The following is a 12,379-nucleotide window of genomic DNA, read 5'->3' on the forward strand; positions in this document are numbered from 1 at the left end:
CCGTAGAAACGTGAAAAACTATTTTTTTTTTAAATAAAAAATATTTTCCAACGTTTCTATGGCGAAATGCTGGACTGATTTTTGTTTTCAGCGCGTCTGAAGAAATAATTCTAGAAGCAGAAAGTACAGTAGCAAGATTGAGCGGAAAGTGCCATAAAATCTAAAGTATACGGTTGCTCCGTCCGTTGGTGACTTCGAACACCAATTTAAGGGTTTAGCCAACTTGTTTTTTTTTTACTTTCAATTATATGGTATTTTGAAAGAATTCCGTCTTTGAACCGCTGAAAAAAAGAACGTGCTTGCTCCGAGAGAACAAAGAATCGATCCGTTCTTGTTATTCATCTTGTTGGTATGTCTGCTTCTTCTCCAAATAAAAAATCCACAAGCGAATGTACCACTCCAAACAGATTTCATCGTCATCACAACTGATTTCCGTTCGAACAATCGAGTTGATGATGTCGTGGTCCTCTTCCTCGGTGCACTGCTTCATTGCTAGAATAAATGAGTTTTTAATATAATATGGAGCGCTTAATAGAATTCGGTTTCCAACCATTACACACGGTATTCCTGGTGATGAAAAGCGAGCGGTTGAGCAGTTCCCTATAAACGTTCAACCACATGGTGACCAAATCATTGACATACGAGTAGTAGAGGTCATTAGTGATATCATCGCCTCCTTCTTTGCTGAACAGTCCTAGGATTGATGCAACGAGAGATGATCTCTAATTATTTTCATAATTAATTAGTACTCACGGATCAATTGCAAGCAAGTGTCCTCGCTCAGGGTTAAGTCGTGATCAACTGCTAGCAGCGCTTGCAGATAGCTCTTGTCGATGGTACCCTGCTCCCAGGGACCACGAAATGGAATTTCCTAAAATTAAATTTAAAAAAATAATAGATTTAGATGAATATTCTAATATTCACTGAGTATCCAGAGCATGTGGCCATTCTGAGAATTTAATTTCCGGTATTGATGAGAATTTGTAGTTTCTTTGCAGCGATGTGTGTCGGCCTGCACTAGAAAGGCAAATAATGACAACTGCATTGATTAGATTCCAAATATTGTTGTTGGAAACTCTTTCCATTTCAGCCATTCCTTTGCCTCCTTTCGAGAAGCAAAAATATTTTGTTCAACTGCACCAATAACTCACACTTCACTTCTTAACCTGAATATAATAAAGAATTTTTCTCCAGTGGAATTTCTAATCACCAACGAAATGTTTTGTTCTGCTACAAGCTACAGGCATTGAATAAATAATTATATTATTTTATTTTTTCTCTCTATTTTTCCTCAAATTAATTCATTCCCTTCAATTCTGTAAAGCAACGGAAAATTCCGAGGCTTAATATTTGTCTAAAATATTTACGTTTTCATTTCTTGTTCAAATTGATTATAAAAACACTTTTCTGCTTCAATTTGAAAACGATTTCTTTATTTCGTTTATAAAAGTACACTATTTTATATGAAACCTCACACCATGCCTGCATTTTACTGCCGTCAAGTCATAGTTAGTTCAGAGCTCAGGATAATCTAGAAAATGCTGAATATTCTATTCCAAGCGAAGCATTCCTTGCTGCGTCAGCAAGACTAACAATTGGATGAATTTGTCCAATGCAACTCGATTTTCCTCACCAATGAACCAACGAATGGTGGAATTGCTGATTTCCGAAGGCACGCCAGGGAACGGCAAAATAGCTAAAATTTCAGGGGTTTGAAAGTTTCCCTAATGAGAACAATAAATTAAAAGATTCTTACTTTTGCACATGTCATCTTTGTTGGCGAAGCCTCGGCCTTCGCATTCAATTCGTCTAAAGACATTGAACCAAATTTTAACCACTTTTTCTAGATAGCAAGCATATCCTTCCAAGGTAATCGTGTCCTCCAGTCCTTTATTGCAAAATTCTAGGAATATATACATGGTAAATAAAATTTAATTGGTTAGAAAAAATTTCAACTCACGAATTAGGAGGTAACAAGTTTCGTAGCTCAAGGTAAGGTTGAGTCTCACGGCCAGCAACCTTCGCAGCCGGGATGAATTCACTGTTTCCGCGGACAGAATTCTTTCAGACTCCTGTAAAATGGTCAATTTAACATTAAATAAAAAAAACTCAATTGCGTACCGAGTATCCCAAGTAGTGTGCCATGCTTTGAAATGGTTATTAAAATGGTGATTGTTTCTGCAAGCGGAATTTTCACCCAGATGTGTGTCAGCTTGCATGAAAAGGTTAAGAATAAAAACAGGAGAAGCTATGACATAGCTGAATAGAATGAATTTTTCTATTTTTAACTCTCGTCTATGCGGAACAAATTCCAAATGAATTGTTACGGTGACGTCGATTTTCAAATTATTGTTATTGGGAAATGACTTGTTTTAAAGCATATATTTTCAGGAAGATTTTGTTATTAACTAAAAATAATTTTTTCTTCGTTCAATTAAAAAGTCTTTTTCTTTTTTAACTACTTTCTGGGAGTTTCTTTGGTATTTTTCTTGTCACGCGGCTATTACAAAATGTTGGAAACACAGAGATTAAAAATATCTCCAGATCAAGATAATCAAAGTCACTCATATTAGCTCGTCTGGTTTTTTCCTTTTTCGATGCGCTCGCCTGTCAGAAATTTCTGCCGATCGACGGCGACCTGCAGCTCCCTGCTCTCGGCTGCAGCTGCCGCCTGCTTGCACCGATCTCGGCTAAAATGTGTTTGAATATATCGTGTCGTAACACATAGAGTGGACTGATATGTTTCCCCCAAATGCAAGGCGTGCGTGACAGCAAGATTTAAATAAGTATAGTGTGATTTTGTGTTATTTGTATTTTTTCTATAGTTTTTGTGAGTATTTAAATAAAAAAATCGTGAATTTGTGTATTACGAACGGTATTTTGAGAGTGCCAAAATGTTTGCTTCCCAAGGAAACCTCTGGCCGGATGGCTGTAGATTGCTCCTGAGCCCATTTTTAAATTAAATTTAACGGTTTAAATCAGTCTTTAAAATTTTAATTAATGAAATTGTGGATTTCTTTACCGAGCCTAACAAATTTTGTCCAGATTAAGATCAAATTTAATTCCGACCCGAGAGTGAACAGTTAATTTTAATACTGCTTTGGTAGAAAATTACAATTATTTATACACAAAAAACATATTGAAAACTAAAATCAAAAGGAAATAAAAAATGTGTGTCTGACGTGGAAACCAGAGAGTGGTATAATTTGAAATGTACAAAAGAAATAACATATCAACATATAAAAGTGTCCCCCAATCCCTTCCGTTGGTCTCGCTGCTGGTTACGCTCTTTTCTCCGGCATCAGGCGCCTGCCGCATAACGCGCACATTAATTCAGACACGCGGCTTTTCTCTGTTATTCGCCCACAACGAATGCTTCTCTTATTTATGACTGATTCGTTTTCTGCGCTAGCAAACACTCGCCTAAATGATATCATGACAATATTCACCAAATGAGAAAGGCAGAAAATACGAAGAAATTTTATCTTTTCCTCCCTTCAATTTTTCAATAGTAAAATAGGAATTTAAAAAAATATCAAAAATAGAGATACTAAAACCTCACATAAATTAGTTTACGTTTAAAGCATTCGCTAGAATGTAATAAAACTTATGGCTTTTAGTTTTAATCCTAGTAAAAATATACTATAAACAGAAGCGGAGATCTAAGCTCCAATGAGAAAAGAGAGATCGATATGTTTCTCTGCAAAAACAGCAGCCGAAACTTGGCTGAGCAGGAATTCTTTTAGGAATATGGAAAAAAATATCAGCTCACCACACACCGAGCAGACTGCGTTTAATAAAAATTAAAAAAAGTACCTCCTATCCCTTTATTGTAATCTATTCCATAAAATATTAAATCGAGCCGGAATTTTGAAATTTTCCGAACTCTTTGCAGGCGTTGAGAACTTGGTAGCTTTTATCGCAACGATATTAGGATTCAATTTATTTTCTTCAATTCCATTATGATCTAATAGCGTTTTGCAACTGGAAAAATGTGCCGTGTTCGGCAGGAAAAAGGTGCACGCATTGCATAACCACTCTGGATCACACCAATCGTGTGTGTTTTTTTTAGTTTGAATTTATTTGGTGTTCCATATTGTTACTTCTAAAGAAGTAGAGCAAATAATCAGTGTCAAAAGTTGTTTCTTTTGCATTTTGATGATAAAAAAGATTCATTATTAAGCAAATAAAATTTATTACCCTCAAGTTGATTGGTTCTTCTCTTTTAAGATGAGCGACCCCCTGATAGCGCGACAACCTCTCAAAATCTCCTTGTCCCAATTTTATCTCGAACGAATAAAATGGGTGAAGGGACTCACTGGAGGAAGCTCATGAGTCGAGAATTGGACCAGCTTCAGGGGCTTGTCACTTACGCAATTTTGACATTCATACCGTAAAATAATTTCATTTCTCATTGCGTGCAAGAGAGTTAACTCTTTCATAAACCAGGCTAAGCACTATAGTGCACAAGCTCTTTGCAGCTTAAAAACGTTGCTAATTTAACTTATAGATAGCGTGCAGAAAAATTACATGCAAAATAATTATGCTATATGTGAAATAAAGGGAAATGGAGTTGCTATGTTGCTTTTAAAAATACTCGCTAAATATATATATCTTCTTCTGAAATATGTATTCTGTCGATGGCTTGCGCTTTATATGAGAAATATTTGAATAATTACTATAAATTTACTTAAATTATATTTATTATATATATATATTAGTTTTCTTAAATACAGTTTCCGTTTTAAATTAAGTTCCGTTATAAAATTGTTCTGGTTGTCTCTTAGTAGGCCGTGACACATGGAAGCAAACTTTTCATTCACAACGACGAATCGCAAAAAGAAGGCAAATTGCGATGAAGTTGTTGAGAGTAACCTCCCCTTTGTCCTTTTCCTTAAATTTGTCGTAGGTGAACTTGGCAAATTCATCAGTTACAACCAAGCTTAGACACTTGAATGCTATTGGAAGGGTGTAAAAAGGGTCAAAGAAAAAAGTGATTAATTGCGAAAGTCATACCTTGTATCATTCTATCTAGATTTAAGACGCCCCACCGAATAGCAGAGAAGAATTCGAGAGATTCTGCTTCGACATAATATGTGCCAATAACCTCGCCAACCCAAACATAAGCGAATTTGCAAAATCCTAGCATCCATTTGTGCAAATTAGCCAGCAAATTGTTGAATTTTACACCGCTGACAGTTTCTTTGGCAACATCCTGGCTTGTCGGGTGAATCACACCTGCGGACACAAATAATATCAGTAATATAATTACGAGCAATACAATTTTAACACCGCCTTACGTATCATTAGACCGCAGACAACAGGGTGGAAGTTGTATTGGAATATATCATAGAGGTTCCTCTGTAGAATTTGGCTGTGAATATTAAAAATTTTAAGAGACTGTGTGAATGGTATGCTATTTGTGATATTTTTAAGGCTGGGGTGACATACAACATGAGAACATATTATGTTTGAAAATTGACGTTCATTGAGAGCTTGATGAACAGTTTTACTTGAAGGTATAAATTTTTATTTTTATTATTTTCTTCCATATTATATATTTGTTTGGAATGAAATCGATTGATTTAAGTTCCCCTGGCCTCGTAGGTAGAAATCCTTTTAAGAAATTAAAATTTTGGTTCGATCAGGTGTAATAATGATCTTTAAAACGTTTAGTACAAAATAGCAGTTTAATTTCTATACTTAAAATGGGTCCTAAAAATCCTAAATATTGGCTATGAAATAAATTTTTCATTATTATATTTTTGTTTTATGAAAAAACTTAAACGCTGCTTGGTTCTGAATTGATTAAAAAATGTTTGTCTGGATTGAATAAATATTAATATTATATCTTTTCCAAAAGCATAAAATATTTTAAAATATGTCATTACGTGGTTGAGGAAGAGTAGATGTTGCGGAGGAACGTCCTTGGGTTTACCCTGCCGTTTAAGGATTCCTTATTTCCACCAAAGGCCTGCTGGTTGCTGAAATTTGCAATTGAACTATGTTAATTTTCTTCTACATCACACATCGCTTTTAAGGATATAATTTGAATCATTTAACCGAAACTAACCCCCCAGTTGGATAATAATGTTAAGGAAATTGGATTTAACATATTGAGATGCATCATTTCAATTGATAAATATAAATTTTTAAATCACGATAGGGAGGCTACTGTCGAATTTCTTTAATTTTACATAATTAAATCAACTGTAAGGAATTTATTCACCATATAAATAATAAAGAAGGTTTCTGACAACTAGAGAAGCAATCTTAAAATAGTTTGAAAGATTGAAAAGTGCAAACCCTAAAGATGGCAAATCTCCGTCTGTAAGGTGCAGATTTATTAAAGCATCTAAACTGGCCTCTGTTGATGTGTTGTCATCATCATCGGTTCTGAAATTGACAAATAAACAACAAAATAAAGACTTTCTGAATTTGGGGCTATCTCAAACGCAGGATTTATCGGGGAAATTTTAGTGTATCCTGAGGTTCCACGCGAGTGACCGCCATTGCAGCATAGAGGCACGGGAGATAATTTGAATTTTTAATCTTCTAAAATTTACTCCATTAAATATGTTTTCATTTTTCAGCTGGGACTTATCTCTTGTTTGACAAGCGCCTGCTGCGGAACGCGATGACGGGCGACCCGGCTGCTCGCGCCTTCGGTTCTTTGGGCGCCTGCCACCATGCTGGCAACCGTCAATCGAGACCGTTTCTCGTCAATCGTGTTGAAAAACGCCGAAAAATTCAGTAATGAAAAAAATCTCCGCCTGCCCTTAGCTCAGGTAGCGTGACCTGGCCAGGTCACCCGCCAATGGCTGTTCGCGATAGAGCCGATGAGGTCCACCGAGTGGCGGAGGAGAGCGCTTGCAATAAAAAACAAAAGTTCCCATTAATATAACATTGGACAACGCGGCAGATCGTTTGCGGGTCCGAATAGCAATAAATTAAGCAAAAAATCGATGCAGCAGTTCACCCACAACGTTGAAGCTCTATATGCGAATTCAATAACTGCGTTGAGAAAATCGAGAGAGCAAAAATAAGCGCCGTCGCGTTAATGGGGAAGAATATGCGTATTATTCAAAATTTATTATTACCCATCATGGACCGTTGAAGGCGAGGGAGTTAATAGCTCCGTGGGAATTACTACACCTCCAGGAATGAATTGATCAGATTGTGGCTGCATCATCCAGTTTTGTGCGTCATGAGGATTGTCATTAGGAATTCTGTAAATGGAATTAAAATAAATGAAGATGAAGGGTACGAAAATTAAGAAAATCATAACAGGAACTCAGTACAGAAAAATAAGCTGTTCGATTTTCTTTCTGAAAAGTTCTTTGATGTACTTTTCTAGAATGGATTAGTTTACAAATATTTTTCTGAGGGTTAATTGAGGAAGAACATGCAAAATATTATAAATTCAATATTACCCAACACGGGACGTTGGAGGCGCGGAAGTTTGCTCCGCGCGAACGAATGGATCTGATTGTGGCTGCACCATCCAATAGTGTGTGTTAGATTCAAAATCGGTTTATTACGGTTCAGCAGATGGCAACTGTGCCCCATACAGCCACATCCAGAAAACAACCAAATATAACAAAACCTTTTTTTGTATTGATAACAGAGGGAAAAGTAAAATCAGTCTGTTATATCAGTATTTGGCAAAAATATTATAAATTTAATATTACCCCACACGGGGCGTAGAAGACGCGGAAGTTTGCTCCGCGGGAATGGATGGATCTGATATTGTGGCTGCACCATCCAATTGCTGTACGCTATGAGGATCATTATTTGGAATTCTGTAAATGTAAATGAAATAAATGAAGGTGAAGGAAACCAAAATTAAGAAAATCATATAAGAGAAATTGTTTACAAAAATATTTCTAAGCGTTAGAATATATTACCCATCATGGAGTGTTGAAGACACGGGAATTTGCTCCGCGGGAATGGATGCATAAGGTTCTTGCTGCGGCATCCATTTGTTTGCATTTTGAGGATAGTCACTATATATTTGGAATTCTGTAAATGGAATTCAAATAAATAAAGATGAGGGTTCCAAAATAAAGCAAACCATGCAAATTATTCAAAATTTAATATTACCGTCCATCATGGAGCGTCGAAGACACGAGTTTGCTCCGCGGGAATGAATGGATTTTATGGCTGCGTAAAGTTGCGTGCGTTTTGAGGATCACTTTCCAGAATTCTGTAAATGGAATTAAAACTCCGACATCCCTGCTAAATTAAGCGAAAACTAATTAATACAACTCTTATTCTGGCCGTTATTTGTTCGGGTTATAATTTTTTAGGAAAAACTTCTTCTATCAGTTGAAGATCTGGATGAAAAATTTTATCACCGTTGTAGGATAGACTGACTCCGCATATTGTAACAATTACAATTATGTCGTGAATCTGCTCAGTAATGTGTAAGCTTTAGCCGGCAGTGACTTTTTGAGCGCCGTGATCACATGGAAAATCTTTGCAGCTCTGTTAAACTATGCTAGATAGAGGAATTTTAATTGGTGCTTGTCTCTTACTGCACCTAATAATAAAAATTGGCGGCGAGTATTCCGATTCGCCTGGCGGAACATATTCCTTGTGAGGACGAGACTTTGAAAATAAAAGATCGATTATTCTTACTGTGACTGACAAGGCAAAAGAGGGAAACTAGTAGGCAGAGGCGCAGGAGAGATGAGGCTCGGCAGGGGCCAGGAAACCGTCTGCGGTCCGAGCCGGCGAAAGCCGCCTCGAAGCTGGGGGGTGGGGGGTTGATATTTATTGTGACACCGCTTGGGGTGTTACGTGCCAGTCAGAGTGATTTGAAAAAATATTTGAATGCCTTTAACTTTACCAATACACAGGATTGCACTCGAAATTTCTCAATAATGATCTTTGCGTAAGAATATTGTTTGTTGCACAGGTAATCTTTTTGGTAACAAAAGAAAAGCCCAAACTAAAGCACTTAACCCTCGAATATCTCTATTTCATTACGTAAGGGTGTTTTATTTGCTCATTGTAAAGTGTGGTGAAACAATTGCTCACTCCCATACCCGGGCCTCGGCCATGTGAATTTTAAACTCAACATATTGAGTGCAGTCAATAGCTGGAAGGCATGGCTGGCGGCTGCATAATTCTAGGCTGACTCTCGCTACTTGCTGGTTTGCACCTTTCCAGCATGCGTGGTTTGGCTTCACGGGACGAATGTCTAGCGTTCCGATGCAGTCCTCGGTGCGGAGGCAAGTGGCCCTTGAGTGGGCTGCGTCCTTGTGCGGCCTGGTGCGCCAATGTTATCCGTTCGCGGTGTTATTGGCACTCGGAATTCAGGAATTTTCAGGAATTTTGCTTTTTCTAAGATCATTTGCATGTTCCAAAGGTACAATAACACCCAATCTTGTCTCCTCCAATCAAAGAGCACCCACTATTTGAACGACATCAAAATATTCTTTCAGATTTTCTTCTTCTCCCCTCAGTATAAGTGTCCTTTGTTACAGGCCAAAAGTTTTAGCCCCTATAAGAGGAAAAAATCTACCAGCCAGCAACTAACAAAAAAATCTCGACATAGGTAACAAAATATTTATTTTAGAAAGTAACTAAAAAATATGAGCATTTTTAGCTTCACAGTTGTTGTAAAATTAAGAAATATGTATGTGCGAATTATGAGCAATCCCAGATTAAACGATAAAAGATTTTTAATATGATTACACACGGTCGATTCCAATTATGGAGCATTAAGACATCGGCGGTGAGGTGCTCCGCTGGCTGGGAAATATTTAAACAGTTGTTCAAATTTGGCAGCGCTTGCTCGCCACCGGCAGAAGTGCTCTCGGGGGTCGTGCCGCTGCTCTTCTACGTGCGTGTTTATATTAATACTAGAATCGCAATTCTCGAAGCAAAAAACATTTTATGAAACTATAAGAACGCTCAATTGCGACCAAATATTTTTGTAACCTTCAAAATCACGGCCCGGGGGGGCAGGGGGTAGGTAACTGCCCCTATCCACGGCCTTAAAAAGCCATAATTTATCAATGTTCAATCTATTTTGTGTCAATAGCCATGTGAATTATGAAAAAGATTACCAAATATCCACAAACCCTCTCAATTATCAGAGCTAAATATAAATATTTTGTCATTTTGATATGACCCTTGAATTACCCTTTTAAAGCGTCAAACTGAAATAGAGCTTCATGCGCAGTAGATGATAATAATTGAAATTATTCTTTTACAAATTCCAGCCACCAGCAGACCTTTGGTTTAGAGTTCTTTGTTGTCTGTAATTATTTTAATATTCACAGGGCTGCAGCTGCCAATCAAACTAGACAATTGAGAAAAAAACTTATCAGTATATAGAGGAAACTAAATGATATATTAAAATATAACTTCAGCCTTGATGTCTGCTGTAAAATGATATGTAAGGCAGTGTTAAAATTGTGTCAATATGTCAAAGCAGAAACTGTAAAATTCTTACCTGCTATTCAGCAGGGCTTCTTAAATCTCGATAGAATGAAAAAAAGTATAAGACTCGCAATTTATCACTTTTTTCTCTGACCGTTTTTACACCCTTCAAATAGCATTGCAGTTTCTAGGCTGGGATATTCCTGATGAATTTGCCGAATTCGTCTACAGCAAAATTAAGGAAGAGGACAAAGGAGGTGTTTCCCTAAACGGCTTCATCGCGATTTGCCTTGATTTTCCATTTCCCCGTGCTTAATGGTAACTTTTACAACTATTTTATTAGTTATATATTTAATTTAATTCTTCCATTTAGACATCTGAGCCGCCCAAATTTTGATCGGCTCCGGTTCCGAGCCGTCAATACAGACATCGGCGGCTGGCTGGCCAAATTTCGTCGGCTCGTCCGGCGGTCGGATTGCAGCCGGCTCATGTGCTTTTCTAGACCACGCAACCCGAAAGTCGCAACTCAAATCGTCAGTGTAACACGCAAAAACCCGCATTTTTTCCGGAAAACACACTGCATTGCAGAAAAGCTGTAGTTTTTCTGGATTTCTTTCACTCTCATCATTTTCTATTGAAATGCGGCGAAATTTTTTTTGTAATAATTTTATTGTACTTAATCTAATCTCAAAATTTGTCTCGTTGTAATTAAATCAGACAACCACGATTTCTTGTATAAGATAATTTACAAAACTACACATTTAAAACGGAAAACAAGCACATTGACAAGTAGAAACTTAAAAAATGGAATTCGACAGTTGCATCCCTTTTTAAATAAAAATTTAAATTTTATATCAATTGAAAAAAGTCTCACGTTTTTCATTATTTAATACATGACAACGTGAAAAAATTATGACAAGTCTTCATCTCCATATTATATTATATTTCCATATAAAGAATTCAAAATTATGTTCCGCAACATGGAGTCGATTTGCAAAAACCAGCTGCACATCCAGCTTCTCCCGACCATATCGCACCCTGAAGGTACCATTAATGGCCAGATCACCCTCACAGCAATGTCCTTCGCTAAATATATCTTCTAAAATATGTATTCTGTTGCTCTTTTTATCCCTGTCCGAGGACCGGGAATGGCGCGCACTGCACTAGCACGAATGCTGAAACCCGGGTCCCAATAACACCGCGAACGGATAACACGGGCGCAGCATGCCGCACAGGGAGGGACCCACCCAGCCCACTGAAGGTCCTCCGCACCGAGGACTGCATTGAAACGCTAGACATTCGTCCCGTGATGCCAAATCACGCATGCTGGGAAGATGCAAACCAGAGCAAGTAGCGAGTCGGCCTAGATTTATGCAGCCGGCAGCCAGGCAGTCACCCATCCACCTATACTGACTGCAATCAATGTTGCTTAACTTCGGTGATCTAACGATGTTGCGAATTAATATGTTCCCCACGCACACCCTTTACACTAGACGAAATTAATCGAGATTTTGTTCACAGACAGCTGAATGCAACAAGAAAATTTGTAAGAGCCACCACACACACACACACGCAGAAGCGGCGTGCTCGCACACACACACCCGCAGGAGCGGCGCGCGCGCACACAAACACACACGCTGGAGCGGCGTATTCGCACACACACACACACGAAATAGCGGTGGACTCACGATCAGAAATGGACTTTCAGTACACATTGCCTTCTTTATAACATCCACCGGTGCGCAGTTGGTCGCAGGCCCCTAATTCCTTCATCGGCCAGTAAGTTTGCCGTACAGCCTTTCGGGCAAGCCACGAAGGAATTGGGACTTGGTCATCCGGTCCTGAAGACTCCTTCGAGAGGCGGCTGTCTCGCCTGCGTAGGATGGCCGGAGGCGGATGAGGCTGAGTCATGTCACGGCAAACGAGAACTGTTGAGTCCAACATGCTACACCCTAGATGGCTTGCGTTTTATTTGCGAGCTATTTGA

The 12,379-nt window shown here is 38.1% G+C and overlaps 1 protein-coding gene across 1 annotated transcript; it reads right to left on the bottom strand.

The window, feature by feature from the left end:
• Positions 1–509: 509 nt before the first annotated feature.
• On the bottom strand, positions 510–1,013 carry LOC135941288 (uncharacterized). The gene is made up of 3 exons (XM_065486663.1): positions 925–1,013; positions 754–871; positions 510–694 (listed from the first exon to the last, which is right to left on the bottom strand). Exons 1-3 carry the CDS (start codon positions 946–948, stop codon positions 510–512), a joined length of 327 nt encoding a protein of 108 aa, XP_065342735.1. The 5' UTR covers positions 949–1,013.
• Between the last annotated feature and the right edge of the window lie 11,366 nt (positions 1,014–12,379).

This window comes from Cloeon dipterum, chromosome 3 (assembly GCF_949628265.1).
Source record: "Cloeon dipterum chromosome 3, ieCloDipt1.1, whole genome shotgun sequence".
Classification (NCBI taxonomy): Eukaryota; Metazoa; Arthropoda; class Insecta; order Ephemeroptera; family Baetidae; genus Cloeon; species Cloeon dipterum.

Bases quoted from the DNA above. Each gene is read 5' to 3' on its own strand.
- LOC135941288 (XM_065486663.1), bottom strand. From the start codon at position 948: ATGGCCACATGCTCTGGATACTCA. The intron at 872-924 runs GTGAATATTAGA...ATTTAATTTTAG, and splicing joins CCACATGCTCTGGATACTCA to GAAATTCCATTTCGTGGTCC. The intron at 695-753 runs GTGAGTACTAAT...CATCAATCCTAG, and splicing joins CACTTGCTTGCAATTGATCC to GACTGTTCAGCAAAGAAGGA.